The sequence below is a fragment of the Lasioglossum baleicum genome, unplaced genomic scaffold (genome assembly GCF_051020765.1).
Source record: "Lasioglossum baleicum unplaced genomic scaffold, iyLasBale1 scaffold0072, whole genome shotgun sequence".
In the NCBI taxonomy this organism is placed as follows: Eukaryota; Metazoa; Arthropoda; class Insecta; order Hymenoptera; family Halictidae; genus Lasioglossum; species Lasioglossum baleicum.
Window position 1 is genome coordinate 245,577 of NW_027469132.1, and position 19,314 is coordinate 264,890.

At 43.5% G+C, this 19,314-nt stretch overlaps 2 protein-coding genes across 2 annotated transcripts; both read left to right on the forward strand.

The window, feature by feature from the left end:
* Positions 1–300: 300 nt before the first annotated feature.
* Positions 301–2,805, forward strand: LOC143219768 (uncharacterized). Its single transcript, XM_076445646.1, has one exon. The coding sequence runs from the start codon at positions 301–303 to the stop codon at positions 2,803–2,805; it is 2,505 nt and encodes an 834-aa protein (XP_076301761.1).
* A 13-nt stretch (positions 2,806–2,818) lies between these two features.
* On the forward strand, positions 2,819–3,499 carry LOC143219769 (uncharacterized). The gene has a single exon (XM_076445647.1). It carries the CDS (start codon positions 2,819–2,821, stop codon positions 3,497–3,499), a length of 681 nt encoding a protein of 226 aa, XP_076301762.1.
* Positions 3,500–19,314: the final 15,815 nt, after the last annotated feature.

Consider the following 19,314-nt stretch of genomic DNA (forward strand, 5'->3'; position numbering starts at 1 on the left):
CGAATACGCGCAAAACCGTCGAGACTATTGCTGTCTTCGTCGCACTCACTCGTTCGAAATCGGTGTCGGTCCATCGGGAATCAGCGGTTTCGCACGCGACACGCACACATACAAGCGAAAACGTGGTCGTTTGGTTCGCATCGCGACAGGTGTGATCGCCTTTGCTTCGCGTCTCACATAATCGTCGCGAGTGTTCTCGGTACATTGCTTTCAATTTGCAGACAGTATTTGCAGCAATCTGCAACTTGTACAATTTCGGTTCGTTCGATTGTGCAATACGGGAGTCGATCGGCTTTGACAATGACGGGGCATGAAGCACTGTTCACAGCGCAAAAGCGTGTCGCGGTGTTCATTTTAAACTTCGTGGGCAACACTACGAAAAAGAAGGCCGCCGATAAGCTTACGTTGTCGGATGTCGAAGCGAGACAGGCACTCCTGCAGGAGTATTGGAAAGGCTTCCAAGACCGAGACTTGATTCTGGCAGAGCATATGGATAGCCTAAGCGACCACTCCTACTTCAAGGCAGATCTGTATGGATCCACAATGGAAGCGTATCTGTACGCAAAAGCATGGCTGGAGGAAAAATCAAAAGAGCTCCAGGGCCCTTCCGATACGCACGTTCTTGCAACGCATGACCGCAGTATCGCGGAGAACTCAGTACAGAGAACATTCGAAAGGTTAAAACTGCCCCGCTTCGATGGGACTCAACGCGATTGGGAAGCCTTTAAGGAGCGTTTTACCTCCTTGGTCATCGCAGATAAAGGGATGACGCCGGTTATCAAGCTGGAACACTTATTAAACTGTTTGTCAGGCGAGGCACAGGCAAGGTTGAAGGGCATCCAGATGGTAGGCGCAAACTTCCTTACAGCCTGGGAAACGCTGTGTCGACGCTACGACAACAGGTTCCTCCGATTCAGCACGCAAATGCAGGCCGTTACTGGAACAGAGGCTAGCGACGAGGAAACCGGAACGCACATTAACCAGCTGCTAAACACGACGAATGAGAGCATCAACGTGTTTAGAACTCTTGGACTTCCGGTCGAGCATTGGGACGCCGTCCTAATCTACTTCATCGAGAGCAAACTTGCAACTCCGACGAGGTTGGACTGGGCTAGGGAGCTGGAGAAGAAGAAAAATAACGAATTCCCCACATTCGCAGAGTTCAAATACTTCCTGGAGGACAGGATACGAACTCTGGACCTTGTCGTGGGCGACCGGTCCAAGTCCGTTCGAGAGGAAACGTCCGCTCCAGGTCAGCAGTCGCAGTCCTCGTCCAAGGCCAAGGAAAGCAAGAAAACGAAGAAGTCTTCAGCTCACGTTGCCACGCCGAGGAACTCGTCTACGAGAGAGCCGGACAAATGCTCGTTCTGCGACGGACCACACTTCATTGGGCGTTGCAGTGTCTTCTCCAATGCGCCTCCGACAAATAGAAGAGCCCACGTGCAAACGGCTAGGCTCTGTCTCAACTGCCTGAGCGCAAGGCATGTTGTGGGGGCTTGCACCTCAAAATATCGGTGCTCCGTGTGCCATGAAAAGCATCATACGAAGTTGCACCAGGACAAGACAGCCACTTCGAACGTTGCGGTGGCTACGTTGCAGAATGCGGAGAGCGAATCGGCGCCGGGAGAGGCGTCTGTGCTCGCCATCACTGGGGGACAGACTGTGCTGCTGGCAACTGCCTGCGTCGTGCTCCAGTCAACGGGTGCCGCCATCACCGTAAGGGCCTTGCTGGATTCGGGCGCAGAGGAGTCCTTCGTAACAGAGCAAGCTGTACAGGCACTTGGACTTCGTCGCCAGTCGACTCATGTGGCGGTCAATGGAGTCGGAGCCGAGCGGACAGCGGTGGCCAGAAGCAGAGTCCATCTAACGCTCAAGTCGGAGCGTGACGACAAATTCTCTCTCGATTTTACAGCGCTGGTTTTAAAAAGGTTGACGTCCCTGCTGCCACGTCTACCTGTCGACCCAACCGCGTGGCCACATCTTGCCTCGCGACCACTAGCGGATCCGGTCTACTTCAAACCAGGGCGCATCGACTGCATTTTGAATGCGGAGGCTCTTGCGAAGGTGATACGGCCAGGCATCGACCGACAACCGGGGGCACCCACTGCAATGGAAACCTCTCTCGGCTGGGTCGTGCTAGGAAAAGTACCTGTGCAAGAAACCGGAGGGAAAGCGGAGGTATCGGGATTTCACGTTGCTGTGGACCGAGAGCTAACCTCCGCGTTGACAAGATTCTGGGAGATTGAAGAAGTCAACAAGCCGCCCCAGTTGTCTCCGCAGGATGAGGAGTGCTACGATCATTTTCGGAGGACTCACTCGCGCAGGGCAGATGGTCGCTTCGTTGTCAGGCTCCCGTTTGCTAGGGAACCTGTCTTTGCTGATTCAAAGTCCACGGCTGCTGCTTGCTTGACGAGATTAGAGCGTCGTTTTGTGAGACAACCCGAGTTGGCTCCACCGTATAAAGTCTTCATGCAGGAGTACCAGGCGCTAGGTCACATGGAGAAGGTGGTCAACGAGCAGTCGGGTAAGAGCGACGTTTTTTATCTCCCTCATCATGCAGTCTTTAAAGACGGCGGTAAAGGGAAAATACGCGTAGTCTTCAACGCGTCCCAAGCCGATTCCGCCGGGGTCTCGTTGAATAGCTGCTTGCATGCGGGGCCCAAATTGCAGGAAGATGTGCTCGTCATCATCATTCTTGGCCGCGTTTGCGCGCTTCGTCGCAAGGCGAGGATTATGTCACACCGTTTACAGCGACAACGGTACGACGTTCCAAGGAGCAGCAGCAGAGCTCCGTCGCTTATTTGAGGCTACTTCCGCCATGACTCAGGAAATCGCTGCAGCCATAGCAGCGGACGGGATCCAGTGGTCGCACATACCACCTCGAGCCCCGCACTTTGGCGGACTTTGGGAGGCCAATGTCAGGAGCTTCAAGAGGCATCTGAAGCGGGTCATTGGGGATGCCAAGCTCACGTACGAGGAGTTTTCAACTGTCTGTCACCAAATCGAGGCGTGCCTCAACTCCAGACCTCTCGGCCCGCTCAGCAGCAACGAGGAGGACGTATCGGCGCTGACCCCGGGCCACTTCTTGATCGGCTCAGCCCTCAAGGCTCCTGTAGAGCCTTTTACAGAGACGAACGAGAAGGTTTCAGTTTGTTCCAGATGGCGGCTCCTGTCCCTCATGCGGAATCACTTTTGGAAGCGGTGGCGGCGAGAATTCCTCACCCAACTGCAGCAGCGCTCCAAGTGGCTCCGCCCGGGCTACGATTATCAGGTCGGGGACCTGGTGATCCTGATGGATGACCCCCTTCCACCTACCAAGTGGCCACTGGCGAGAGTTGTCCGCCAGCACCGGGGTACCGACAGGGTTTGCAGAGTCGTAACGCTCAGGACGGCCACCACCCAACTGAGGCGACCGGTCCATCGGCTTATCCACCTGCCCATCAACGAGACCGTGGCCGTGCATTTCATGGAGTCACGCGTTCCCCAGACGACTGTGTAGCCAGCTCCTCATGGCGGGCGGCGTAGGGGACAAATCTCGGGCACGCGAGCCCGATTATTCTTGCCCATTGCGCGTTGTTTTGCTTAGGCCGTTATGGAAAAAGTACTGCCTTGTCGCTCAGTTAAGGATAACTTCGCGAGGCGGGCGGTATGTTGAGGCCGTTTCGCTTGTTTCATAAAATACCGCGTCTTGTATACTAGCTAGACCCACGGGCGCGTTCTCATCGCTCGCGAGAACGCGTGAATGTACACGATACGGTAATGAGTCAGTCTTGTCCTTTGTCTCGATCGCGACGCAATACGATTCGGGAAACACGTGCGAGCGACTAATCTCTTTTGCAGACAATCGACCGCACGTGGTTATAACTCATTTGCGGAGCAACGCGTGAAACGCGCATTTAATACCGACGATTTGTACCAAGTACTGTTGACTTTTATAATAAACGGATACAGAGTCTTACAAGCTCTGAAAAGCATAAACAGTAAATAAATACAATGGACAAAACACAACAAACATAAGAAGGTGACAGCAAAATAAAGGGGAATAAAACATAAAGATAAAATTTATAATATAGAATATAAAATATATATAGAATAAAATGAAATATTATAAAATAAAAGGAGGGGGGTCGACCGGCAGGTCGCAACTTTGTAGTGGCGGGGAGGGGATTATTGCTCCACCTCGCCCCCCGCGACCTGCCCACCCCGGGGGCGCCTTAACGGCCAGCCCCCCTTGGCGGCGGTGGAAGTACTAAGTAGTCCCACCGCCGCCATTACGTCTGCGGCCCCTTACAGGGGGCCGTCGGCCTCGTCGGGGTTGCCCCGCCAATGCTAGCCTCCTGGCGAAGAGGGGATCAGCTTCCCTCTCCCTCTCCGCTGCCTCTTTCTGTGTTATCACAATCTCGCAGAAGGGGGCACACGCTGCTCTTGACCTCTTGCTGCCGATCATGTGGTCGACCACGACCGGCAACGAGAGGTCCATCCCAATAACGCCCCTTAGGTCTCTGAGCGGCGCCGACCACCCTGGACATTCTTCCAGCGTATGCCGCGCGGAGTCCTGGGCCTCCTCGCAGTGGTGACACTGCGATCCTCCCAGTGCCAGTTACGAACACACAGTTTGAGGAAACGGCGGTATGCAGGTAATTTAACTTATGCGCATCCATTGCTGCAACTTGTGCTGTATAATTTAGAATTTTTGTTACCGCGCCATCCGATTTTTATACATGTGCAAATACTCGTACACGCTGCATTGTATTTTTTTCCGCACGAGACAAGGAGGGACAGAGGCAAGTTCCGGCTCGCGTCTGTCCCCTCCCCCGTCCCACCCCCCTGATCGACCCGCATAAAACTTAAAAATATGATAAAATAAAAGATAAAATCAATAAATGACAACGTGTATAGATAAAATAGATAAAATAAAAGTCAATAAATAAATAAATAATAATATGTAAATAAATACAATGGACAAATCACAACAAACATAAGAAGGGGGGGGGGCAAAATAAAGGGGAATAAAAGATAAAGATAAAATTTATAATATAGAATATAAAATATATATAGAATAAAATGAAATATTATAAAATAAAAGGAGGGGGGTCGACCGGCAGGTCGCATCTTTGTAGAGGCGGGGAGTGGATTATTGCTCCACCTCGCCCCCCGCGACCTGCCCACCCCGGGGGCGCCTTAACGGCCAGCCCCCCTTGGCGGCGGTGGAAGTACTAAGTAGTCCCACCGCCGCCATTACGTCTGCGGCCCCTTACAGGTGGCCGTCGGCCTCGTGGGGGTTGCCCCTACCGATGCTAGCCTCCTGGCGGAGAGGGGGTCGGCTTCCCTCTCCCTCTCCGCTGCCACCATCTGCGTTATCACAATATCGCAGAAGGAGGCAAACGCTGCTCTTGACCTCTCGCTGCCGATCATGTGATCGACCACGACAGGCAACGAGAGGTCTATCCCAATAACGCCCCTTAGGTCTCTGCGCGGTGCCGACCACACTGGACATTCTTCCAGCGTATGCCGCGCAGAGTCCTGGGCCTCCTCGCAGTGGTGACACTGCGATCCTCCCAGTGCCAGTTACGAACACACAGTTTGAGGAAACGGCGGTATGCAGGTAATTTAACTTATGCGCATCCATTGCTGCAACTTGTGCTGTATAATTTAGAATTTTTGTTACCGCGCCATCCGATTTGTATACATGTGCAAATACTCGTACACGCTGCATTGTATTTTTTTCCGCACGAGACAAGGAGGGACAGAGGCAAGTTCCGGCTCGCGTCTGTCCCCTCCCCCGTCCCACCCCCCTGATCGACCCGCATAAAACTTAAAAATATGATAAAATAAAAGATAAAATCAATAAATGACAACGTGTATAGATAAAATAGATAAAATAAAAGTCAATAAATAAATAAATAATAATATGTAAATAAATACAATGGACAAATCACAACAAACATAAGAAGGGGGGGGGGCAAAATAAAGGGGAATAAAAGATAAAGATAAAATTTATAATATAGAATATAAAATATATATAGAATAAAATGAAATATTATAAAATAAAAGGAGGGGGGTCGACCGGCAGGTCGCATCTTTGTAGAGGCGGGGAGTGGATTATTGCTCCACCTCGCCCCCCGCGACCTGCCCACCCCGGGGGCGCCTTAACGGCCAGCCCCCCTTGGCGGCGGTGGAAGTACTAAGTAGTCCCACCGCCGCCATTACGTCTGCGGCCCCTTACAGGGGGCCGTCGGCCTCGTGGGGGTTGCCCCTACCGATGCTAGCCTCCTGGCGGAGAGGGGATCAGCTTCCCTCTCCCTCTCCGCTGCCTCCTACTGTGTTATCACAATCACGCAGAAGGAGGCAAACGCTGCTCTTGACCTCTCGCTGCCGATCATGTGATCGACCACTACCGGCAACGAGAGGTCCATCCCAATAACGCCCCTTAGGTCTCTGCGCGGTGCCGACCACGCTCGACATTCTTCCAGCGTATGCCGCGCAGAGTCCTGGGCCTCCTCGCAGTGGTGACACTGCGATCCTCCCAGTGCCAGTTACGAACACACAGTTTGAGGAAACGGCGGTATGCAGGTAATTTAACTTATGCGCATCCGTTGCTGCAACTTGTGCTGTATAATTTAGAATTTTTGTTACCGCGCCATCCGATTTTTATACATGTGCAAATACTCGTACACGCTGCATTGTATTTTTTTCCGCACGCGGCAAGGAGGGGACAGAGGCGAGTTCCGGCTCGTGTCTGTCCCCTCCCCCCGTGCCACCCCCCTGGTCGACCCGCATAAAACTTAAAAATATGATAAAATAAAAGATAAAATCAATAAATGACAACGTGTATAGATAAAATAGATAAAATAAAAGTCAATAAATAAATAAATAATAATATGTAAATAAATACAATGGACAAAACACAACAAACATAAGAAGGTGACAGCAAAATAAAGGGGAATAAAAGATAAAGATAAAATTTATAATATAGAATATAAAATATATATAGAATAAAATGAAATATTATAAAATAAAAGGAGGGGGGTCGACCGGCAGGTCGCATCTTTGTAGTGGCGGGGAGGGGATTATTGCTCCACTTCGCCACCCGCGACCTGCACACCCCGGGGGCGCCTTAACGGCCAGCCCCCCTTGGCGGCGGTGGAAGTACTAAGTAGTCCCACCGCCGCCATTACGTCTGCGGCCCCTTACAGGGGGCCGTCGGCCTCGTCGGGGTTGCCCCGCCAATGCTAGCCTCCTGGCGGAGAGGGGATCAGCTTCCCTCTCCCTCTCCGCTGCCTCCTTCTGTGTTATCACAATCTCGCAGAAGGGGGCACACGCTGCTCTTGACCTCTTGCTGCCGATCATGTGGTCGACCACGACCGGCAACGAGAGGTCTATCCCAATAACGCCCCTTAGGTCTCTGCGCGGTGCCGACCACGCTGGACATTCTTCCAGCGTATGCCGCGCAGAGTCCTGGGCCTCCTCGCAGTGGTGACACTGCGATCCTCCCAGTGCCAGTTACGAACACACAGTTTGAGGAAACGGCGGTATGCAGGTAATTTAACTTATGCGCATCCATTGCTGCAACTTGTGCTGTATAATTTAGAATTTTTGTTACCGCGCCATCCGATTTTTATACATGTGCAAATACTCGTACACGCTGCATTGTATTTTTTTCCGCACGAGACAAGGAGGGACAGAGGCAAGTTCCGGCTCGCGTCTGTCCCCTCCCCCGTCCCACCCCCCTGATCGACCCGCATAAAACTTAAAAATATGATAAAATAAAAGATAAAATCAATAAATGACAACGTGTATAGATAAAATAGATAAAATAAAAGTCAATAAATAAATAAATAATAATATGTAAATAAATACAATGGACAAATCACAACAAACATAAGAAGGGGGGGGGGGCAAAATAAAGGGGAATAAAAGATAAAGATAAAATTTATAATATAGAATATAAAATATATATAGACTAAAATGAAATATTATAAAATAAAAGGAGGGGGGTCGACCGGCAGGTCGCATCTTTGTAGAGGCGGGGAGTGGATTATTGCTCCACCTCGCCCCCCGCGACCTGCCCACCCCGGGGGCGCCTTAACGGCCAGCCCCCCTTGGCGGCGGTGGAAGTACTAAGTAGTCCCACCGCCGCCATTACGTCTGCGGCCCCTTACAGGGGGCCGTCGGCCTCGTGGGGGTTGCCCCTACCGATGCTAGCCTCCTGGCGGAGAGGGGGTCGGCTTCCCTCTCCCTCTCCGCTGCCACCTTCTGCGTTATCACAATATCGCAGAAGGAGGCAAACGCTGCTCTTGACCTCTCGCTGCCGATCATGTGATCGACCACGACAGGCAACGAGAGGTCTATCCCAATAACGCCCCTTAGGTCTCTGCGCGGTGCCGACCACGCTGGACATTCTTCCAGCGTATGCCGCGCAGAGTCCTGGGCCTCCTCGCAGTGGTGACACTGCGATCCTCCCAGTGCCAGTTACGAACACACAGTTTGAGGAAACGGCGGTATGCAGGTAATTTAACTTATGCGCATCCATTGCTGCAACTTGTGCTGTATAATTAACTTCCCGATTTTATAGGGAAGTTATTGTAATGACCCCGAAAATCGAAAATCGATTTTTTAGCAGATCTTCACGTTTCACGGTCATTGCAGTCATTTTAGACTATTTTCAGCAAAATGTTCGTATGTGTGTGTGTGTGTGTGTGTGTGTGTGTGTGTGTGTGTGTGTGTGTGTGCGTATGTCTGTTTCTATGGTATCAAATTTTTCGTTAACGTTTTCAGAAAAAGTAACAACGCGATCAGGATGATGTATGATGCAATCGATGTGCCCCGCTGTAACTTAGAGCTGATTAGATTTTGGTCCATTTTGGTCAAGTAGTTTTTTAGTTTTTTTAGTTTTTTTCGAAAGAAGTTCATTCAACAATGCAATTTATACGAGAGAACGGAAAGTTTCCACCGAAGAAACAAACGTAATTACACAAAAAAATTTTTTTTCGATTTTTTTAAAATTAAAAAAAAAAATTTTTTTTTTAATTTTTTTTTATACCTTACGATGATGTTACCGCTTACAATAATCGAAAAATATCCCACTGCAAGAGTGAGTTAACCATCTCTACTGCCGAGAATACATTTTCGAAGAATATCGATGAAAGTACAAAAAAATTTATATTACAATCTTTAAAAACACAATCAGTTCAAAACGAATTATTAACTGAGATTAAATTGAAAATTAATATAAAATATATGATAATTAATAACATTGATGTTGAAGACGGATTGGTTAATGGAGCATGCGGAATATTAAAATTTATTACTTTTCAAGAAAATACTAAAATTCCGTCTATATTGTGGTTAGATTTTCAATTGCCCAGAGTAGGAGTGAAAGTAAGAACTCGTTATCGTAATTATATGAAAAATGCAAATATTGATCAAAATTTAACACCAATAATAAAAGTATCGAATCAAGTAAATATGTCGAGTGAGGAAAAATATCAAATCACACGTAGTCAATTTCCAGTGGTTCCTGCTGAAGCGATTACAATTCATAAAAGTCAGGGACAAACATACGAGAAAGTATGTTTGGATTTTAAAAAATCAGAAAGGCGAACTTTACAAATGTTGTATGTAGCACTGGGCAGAGTTTCAAAATTGAGCGCGGTTTATATATTTTGGGACAATTTAACTTAACAGTATCGAAGAAAACCAAGATCAATACTGCAAACCCGGATAATGAGAAGTTGTATCGTTTGCGAAAAAATAATTAATTTTTTTTTAATTAAAAAAAATTTTTTTTTGAACTATGCAACTAATGCTAATGTTACCGCTTACAATAATCAAAAAACATCCCAATGCAAGAGTGAGTTAATCATCTCTACTGCCGAGAATACATTTTCGAAGAATATCGATGAAAGTACAAAAAAAAAATTTTACATTACATTTTCTCTATTATATAAAATAGTTCTGTCACGATAAGACGCCGAGTGGGTTGCCTTCCGAAGGAGAACCGAAAATTTAGAATCGGGTTGCCTACTGTAGCGGAACCGAAAATTGAGCGCCATGGAGATAGAGAGAGAGAGAGTGGGCGAGAGAGAGAGAGTGGGAGGGAGAGAGAGCGCGAGAGAGATATATATATATATATATATATATATATATATATATAATTTGATTGTATCCAGAATTAATATTTATACATATATAATGAATTGATATCATATTGAAAAATATAATTAATTTGGACGACGCTTGCGCGTTGAAATTTCGGACATCACGTGCTGTGATGTTTTCTGTTTTATATTTCGCATCTGCCGATGGTATGCGGCTAACGCTGTTGTCAACACGGTTGTCGTATCGAACAAAATAAAGGAAACGAAGTATGAATCGTTGTCCTCAGTGGGGAATTCGCGAAACATGTGTACTTATAGCATCAGTTTGATAGTGCTTCTCGAGCTGTACGGTTTACAGGTAAGTCTCCATAGGTACACTAATCTGATTTTCTAACAAGTTTATTTTTAACTTCCCGATTCATATCCATATTAACTTCCAAGTTACTGTAATTCCAGATTGAAAAAAAAGGCTGACTAACAGTATCAACAAAAAATATGGAACGGAATCCAAATGAAGAGGTGACCAGTAAGTATATAATATTAACACTAATCATATATTTCCTATAAAATAATTCTTTTCTTCATCAATGCTGTTTAACATTTTTTTTTATTCAAGATTTACAGAAACAAATGGAGGTCATGATTATGGGGGCGCCTCCCTCACCGGGCACCTCAGCGGGCCACAGCGAAGCACAACCGCCACTTCCTCTGCGACCACCGTCACCACCTCCTCCACTGCCAGCACGGAGGGATACGACGGATACGACCGTTGTTGAGCACAATGTGGAGGTTCCCGTTGCATTAATGCAACGCCTCCTCCAAGCTTTGGAAGTGCAGAATAAAAGTAAGTGTTTCCTTGAATTTTTCAGGATATATATGGGTCATATTTTCGAAAAAAAACAGACATAATAATATGGGAATATATAATTAATGTTTTGTCCGTTTCCGAGAGCATGGTGAGAAGGTGTTTGTTTTCGAGTGTGGGAGAAAGATGTGATGTTAACAAGAGAAAGGCAGGGAGGAAGAGCAGGAAAGTGGCGCAATAAGAAAAAGAAGTACTGAGAAGAGGTTGGAAATAAGAATGTGAAAAAAAATAAGTTGGAGAAGAAGAGAGGAGAAAAAGATAAGTGAGCAGAAATTGAGGTTAGGAGTGCAGTGAGAAAAAGGCGGTAGAGGCGTGCAGAGACAGAAGTGACGGTGAAGAGAGCTACATCGTACGGGAAAAGAACGAAGGGCAGAGGACAGAAGACGGGAAGGCAGATAAAGACGGGAAATAAATAAGAAAACAAAACGAAAAAATTAACACAGAGGTTAGGAAAGAACAGGAAAGAACAGGAATGACAGTAAAAAAGGATGGAGAGGACAGGCAAGATAAGAGTGGGACGGAGGAAGACGGAGGAAGGAGTGAATTTAGAGAAATCAGAGAGTGGCTAAGGGAACAGACGAACCAGACATGGTGGAGGGACTTCAACATGGGGGAAAGAAAAGAAAAGGAAGGAACAGAAAAGGAAGGAAAGGAAAGAGAAAGCGTAAGAAAGGCAAAGAAGATGGAAGAACATGGAAGAAAAAGCAGTGATACATTACGGAAATAGAGAGAAGGATAGAGGAAAAAGGAAAAGTGAGATAGAGTGAGGGAAGAGAAGAAAAGGAAGAGGAAGTAATTAAGGTAAGCCAAAGGATAGAAAGAAAGCCGGAAAAAAAGGATAAAGAAGGCAAGCAAGAAAGGACTTGGATGGAAGAAATCAGAGAGATGATATGGGAAGAAATTAAGGAGGGAATAAGAGAGACGTGGAGACAAGGATGGAAAGAGATAAAGGGAGTGATGAACGATCTGAAAGAAATGAGAGAAGAGTGGGAAAAGGAAAGGAAAAAGGACAGAAAATCGCTGAGGGAAATAGAAGAGAGCATAAAGAAGATAGAGATGAAAGGGAAAATAGAGGATAAAAAATAGAAGAAAGGCTAGAAGAGATAGAGAATAAGACAGGAAAAGAACATGGGGAAAGGAAAAGTGAAGAATTGGAAAGTAGGCTGAAGGTGCTGCAGATGAAGTGGGAAAGAAAGGAAAGGGAGATAAGGAAAAGGAATATAATAATAAAGGGTATAGAAATGAAAGATAGTGGAGATGGACAAGAAGAAGTACGGAACTTAATAGGGGTGATAGGAGAAAAGATCGAAATTGAAGAAGTCAGGAGAGGGGGCAGAAAGGGGATAGGAAAGGGAGAATGGGCGGTGGTAAAAATAGCGACAATGGAACAGAAAACAAGAATAATGGCAGAAAAAAAGAGATTGGCAGGGAGAAAAGAAAGGATAGAAGACGACCTCACATGGGAAGAAAGAAAAGTGCAATGGAGGTTAAGATAGGTAACGGAGAAGGAAAGAGGAAAGGGGGAAAATAGTCAAAACAGGATATATGAAATTATGGATAGAAGGGAAGATGTGGAAGTGGGACGAGAAAGAAGAAGTACTGAGGGACAGAGAAGGAAACGAATGGAGAGAGAAGGAGAAGGAATGGGAGGGGGAGATGAAAAAGATAATAAAAATAAAACAAAGATATGAAGACATTAGAAAAGAGATGTAGGCATAAGGAAGAAAAGCAGATTCTCCGGGAGGTAGAGCAGAAAAGATAGGAAAAGACGATGGACCCTGGAAAGATCTAGGAAGAAGGAATGCAATGCCACTGGTGGAGACGTGGATACAAGTAAAATGAGGGAACTGGCAAAACGAAGACTAGGAGAAGGACAAGGGAGGGAGAGGAAGGTGGAATGTGTGTGTGTGGTGAGAGAGAGAGAGAGAGAGAGAGAGAGAGAAAGAGAGAGAGAGAGAGAGAGAGAGAGTAAAATGTAATTATGTAAGAAATGTCGAAATGCAGGAGGAAGAGAAAAAAATGTAACGCCGAAAGGCATATATTTGAGAATGAATTTTATATATATAATTAATGTTTTTTTCTTTTTCAGATCGTGGCACCAATGGCGGCGCATCGCGGGAGCGTTGGCTCCATCGTACCAATGGACGAAGGGGTAGAGGAGCTGGTCGTGGGGGAAGAGGAAGAGGCCGTGGCCGTGGTGGAGGTACCAATGTTACCGTAACGCAACATTTCCATTACGGTTAATGTTTGTAAATAATAAATATGTACAAATTACGATTTACACACAAAGAATATGATTGAATTATGTAAAGACCCAATATATTTTATTTAATTTTATATATAATTTGTACATTTTTTGTAGATGTGTGTTAATATATTGTATCTACATAATTTTGACACTTCAAAAACACTGTGCAAACAGAACACAAAGAAAACTGTGGAAGCGTGCGTAATGCAGTACACCTGAGTACACCCGGTAGAACGCGAATGAGGCAGTCTGCAGCGCTGCGGCGCGTGGCGTCGCTTCAGTGCCACTGCGCGCATGCGTTGTGCATTGGGAGTACTACCAATCAGGGCGAACCTGCGCAGCGAACGACGTAAACTGGTCGTTACCCAAGTCCCTTCTCTCCTGAGACAGAGTTTATACTAGCTTTCCCCCGCCATGCGTTGCTGTGGCACAGTATTTTTTAAAAGCATATGTATTGAACGTGTTTGTGATAATCTATTTCGTTCAATTCCATTTCGCTTTTCGCGTTGCTTTGTAGCTCTCTCTCTCTGTTTCTCTCTCTCTCTCTCTCTCGCACTCACCTACGTAGAAAGCTGCGGTTTGAACCGTTAGACGCGGCGTTTCTTCGGCAAGGAATTAGAGCAAACCGCATTCAAAAAAGTCCATTTGTTGAAAAGTTATAAGCAGAAACGTGCCCAAAAGAGAGCGAAAAAGTTGACTTTTTTCACTAATGACGTGACAACTTTTGAACCAATAGACTTTTTTGAATGCGGTTTGTTCCTAAACCTTCCCGAAGAAACGCCGCGTCTAATGGTTCAAGCCCCATCTTTCTACGTTGAGCCGTTCTCAAGTGATGCCGTTACAAACATACATATGTACATACGTACATACATACATACAGAGAGACAGACACGATTTTATGTATATTATATTATTTATATAGAAGATTCCTCGTTCTCAAATACCTATGTATACCAATTTTCATAGCGATAGGTTCAACGGTATAGAAGTTGATGTATTGCAGCGCCATCTACAGCGGCGAGTTACAACAAATTGAATAGCGTAAAAACCTTCTCCATGAAAAAATACATATATGTGCCAAGTTTCATGTTGATCGGTTAAACAGTTTCGAAGTCTATTAATTATATATATACAGTAATTTTTCGATCGGAGTCTCCACACCCGGGAGTTGGACGGACTTGGGTAGAGTACGGAGGCTATATTTTTTTTTATGACTGCGTCTACCTCGCCGAGACTTCAAACGATGAGCCGAACATAGAGAAGGACAGAATGAAATAGGATCGCGTGTCACCGTCGCCGGCACAGTTTAAAGGCCCGTGCGTCATAACAATGAAACACCAAGACCTCAGCTTTCTTATTTTCTATGATATCATTATGGAACTTTCACCAACATATTCGTGGCATTTCTCTGATTAAAATGATACCAAACACGATATAATTTGGCCAATATTTAGTGGTTTAATCGACGATGAAAGTTTCGAACGCAACGAAGAAGAGCGTATTGGAAAGAAAGAGACGCGAACAGTAGCCGCCGCTGGTTCGCATCTCTTTCTTTCCAATACGCTCTTCTTCGTTGCGTTCGAAACTTTCACCGTCGATTAAACCACTAAATAACGTTGAAATTATATCGTGTTTGGTATCATTTTAATCAGAGAAACGCCAGGAATAAGCTAGTAAAAGTCCCATAAACCGATCATTAAAATTAAGAAGTTTGAGAACTCGATTCACTCGAGTCAATGCGTGGTGTTTACACCGATATACCCGAGCCGAGATCAATCATCGCCGCTCTACGGCGCGGAGCAGCGTTGGCCGGCAGTGGAGTGAGTAGGCACTGGACTCCGATCGGAGACACCCCCCAAGACTCCGATCGAAGAATTACTGTATACAGTAATTTTTCGATCGGAGTCCCAACACCCGGGTTTTGGACGGACTTCGGTAGGGTACAGTGGCTATATATATTTTTTTTTATGACTGCGTCTACCGCGCCGAGACCGCAAACGACGAGCCGAACATAGAGAAGGACAGCATGAAATAGGATCGCGTGTCGTCGTCGCCGGCACAGTTTAAAGGCCCATGCGTCATCACAATGAAACACCAAGACCTCAGCTTATTTATTTTCTATGATATCATTATGGAACTTTCACCAACATAATCGTGGCATTTCTCTGATTAAAATGATACCAAACACGATATAATTTGGCCAATATTTAGTGGTTTAATCGACGATGAAAGTTTCGAACGCAACGAAGAAGAGCGTATTGGAAAGAAAGAAACACGAACAGTAGCCGCCGCCGGTTCGCATCTCTTTCTTTCCAATACGCTCTTCTTCGTTGCGTTCGAAACTTTTACCGTCGATTAAACCACTAAATAACGTTGAAATTATATCGTGTTTGGTATCATTTTAATCAGAGAAACGCCAGGAATAAGCTAGTAAAAGTCCCATAAACCGATCATTAAAATTAAGAAGTTTGAGAACTCGATTCACTCGAGTCAATGTGTGGTGTTCACACCGATATACCCGAGCCGAGATCAATCATCGCCGCTCTACGGCGCGGAGCAGCGTTGGCCGGCAGTGGAGTGAGTAGGCACTGGACTCCGATGGAAGACACCCCCCAGGACTCCGATCGAAGAATTACTGTATACACAAACATCCATTTTTTTTTATATATTAGATTTATTCATCTACGAGCGGCCCTGCGCTCGTTTATGGTAGCAGTACTTTTTTCCTTGCCCGTGAACGTCTCACCTTTGTCTCACCTACTGTACCTGGTACATTCTAACCAATTAAAGAAAACAAACGACGAAATATATTTGAGTGTGGATGTGGATGAGTGAGGAATTCACTGTAAATATTTTCATTATCAGTACTACTGTGACACTCATGGTGATCACTTCGTATATGAGTGAATATAACTTATGAGTTTCTTTTCATATTGAAACAGGTAAGAATTTTGTCTGCTTATATACAAATTATTCTTAACTTCCCGATTATATATAATATACATACATTTTTATATTGTCTATAATATACATACATTTATATTATATATTTGTATATAATAGAAAGTTTTGAATAACATACAATTGTCAGCCGTAGGCGACACAAAGTACTAATAAATAACATACAATTGTCAGCCGTAGGCGACACAAAGTACTAATAAAAAATAACATACAATTGTCAGCCGTAGGCGACACAAAGTACTAAAAAATAACATACAATTGTCAGCCGTAGGCGACACAAAGTACTAATAAATAACATACAATTGTCAGCCGTAGGCGACACAAAGTACTAAATAAAAAATATTGTCTTGTCAGCCAAGGGCGACACTCATTTTTGAATAAAATACAATTGTCAGCCGTAGGCGACACAAAGTACTGAATAAAAAAATATTGTCTTGTCAGCCAAGGGCGACACTCATTTTTGAATAAAATACAATTGTCAGCCATAGGCGACACAAAGTACTAAATAAAAAAATATTGTCTTGTCAGCCAAGGCGACACCAATTTTTGAAAAAAATACAATTGTCAGCCAGGGGCGACACCTTTTGAATAATAAATAGTATACAATTTTCCGACAATACGAAAATGAAGGTAAAACGTCAATCACGAAAAGCCATCAATAAAAAACGAAAATATGATTATCTCTCCCTTAATAATAATGTTGTGAATGAGAGCGAAAAAGAAGAAAAACGTAATAAACAAATAAGACAGGCCAAGAAAAAATTACGGTCTAAAAGTACATATAAAAATGATGAAAATTTGAAAAATCGAATGCGAAACAGACAAATATATCGTGATAATATTGATTGGAGGAAAAAACACATTGAATCTACTCGCAAACAACTACAACGGAAACGACTGAAAGACGATTTTCGTAAAAAAGAAAATGAAAAAGAGCTAAATCGAAAGAAACGTAAAAGAGAACATGACGATTATCGTAACAAAGAGAATGAAAGAAATTTACATCGAATTAAACGTAAACGAGAAAATCCAAATTTCAAACATTTGGAAAATAGAATAACACTACGTAGGATGAAGATATTGAGACAAAGAATAAATTATATTGCAAAAGAAATTGCCAAAAATTCTGCAAGAAATAAGATACTACGGCATAATGATGCATATAAGTCCCGAGAACTTGCTGAAAATATTGCACGAAATAAAATACTACGGCATAATGATGCATATAAGTCCCGAGAACTTGCTGAAAATATTGCACGAAATAAAATACTACGGCATAATGATGCATATAAGTCCCGAGAACTTGCTGAAAATATTGCACGAAATAAAATACTACGGCATAATGATGCATATAAGTCCCGAGAACTTGCTGAAAATATTGCACGAAATAAAATACTACGGCATAATGATGCATATAAGTCCCGAGAACTTGCTGAAAATATTGCACGAAATAAAATACTACGGCATAATGATGCATATAAGTCCCGAGAACTTGCTGAAAATATTGCACGAAATAAGATGTTGCGGACGAATCTTGTGTATAAGAAAAATGAATTACAACAAAATATTAACCACATGAGAATAATGAGGAAACATAAAAAATACAAATGTAAAGAAAGACTTAATAATGTTCTAAGAATACGAAAATTAAGACATAGCTTGAGATATAAATATCAAGAATCATTAAAAAAAACAATATGTCAACAAGAAAAGAGAGACATTGATGTATTAAAGTTTCGAGATAATTTATATAACTGTTTATTGAATCAAAAAGATGATAATACCACTGCGAAATTGAAATGGCAATTTATCAAATGTCGTATGGAAACGCCTTCGTTCATATGTTGCTGTTGTGAAGGTCTTTTTTTTAAATCTGCCGTTGTAAAATTAAATGTATTGAGAATCGATAAAGCAAATGATGAAAAAATATTATCTCAAATAAATAATTTTCCGTCAGGTTTTATTTGTGGAACTTGTAAAAATTATGCTTCTAGAGGCAAGGTATATAAGTTGTCAACAAGCAATGGTCTCAAGTTTCCCACAGTTCCAAAATCAGTGAAAGAATTGACTGATCTTGAAGAAAGAATGGTATCACCGATTTTGAATTTTATGCAAATTCGCGCACTGAAACCATATGCTTTAAATCCACAATTAGGCCTCAAAGGTAGTGTTGTTAATATTCAAATCGATGTGAATAATATGTTAGAAGTATTGCCTCGAAAATTTACGGAAATGGAAACAATTCAACTGAAATTAAAACGTCATATAGATCATAAAAGTGATTATATGTTCGAATCAGTCAGACCAGGAGTAATTTGTAAAGCATTACAACATTTAGTGAAAACACCATTGTATGTGAAATATGCTATTAAAGTAGATGAAAAGTATTTTCAAAATTATGCAAGTTATGGTAGCGAAGAAATTAATTTCATAGTTGACAATAATGATGAAGTAGATGAGAAAGAAATGATTGACAATATGGAATTGGAAAATAAAAATGCAATCAGTTTAGATCAAATAAATAATGATGAAGTATTACTTGTTGATAATAATGCTGCAGTAGCAGAAGGGCATTCTTCCGTTGTGAATATTATTGCACCAGGACAGGGAAAATATCCATTACCATGGCATAAAATGGATGATTTGGATGAATTGTGTTTCCCAAGAATATTTGCTGGATATTCTTTCAATTTGCCGAAATCAGTATCCTATTCGGATCGTATAAGATCCGAAGTTAGACGGTATGATCGAAGATCATGCATTCCTTCTAGGATTTTATTTATGGCTAAAAAATGTTTAGAGATATCATGTTTATCTAGTATAAATGTCTGTTTGAGACGAATAAAAATGAATACGAATAAGAATTTACGTGCTCAAGATGTTTTGAATCCGGATTTTATGAATAATTTGATTGAATTTGATGACGGATTCAAGTTACTTAAAAATATTCGTTCATCGCCAGCATATTGGGAACAAAAAAAGAAAGAGTTACTAGCAATGATCCGTCAATTGGGTAAACCCACTTTCTTTATGACAGTGTCGGCTGCAGAAAGTTACTGGCCTGAGTTATTGCAGACATTGATGAAATATCGCGATGATGGAAAAACGTTATCTGTACAAGACGCATTCAATTTGGATTA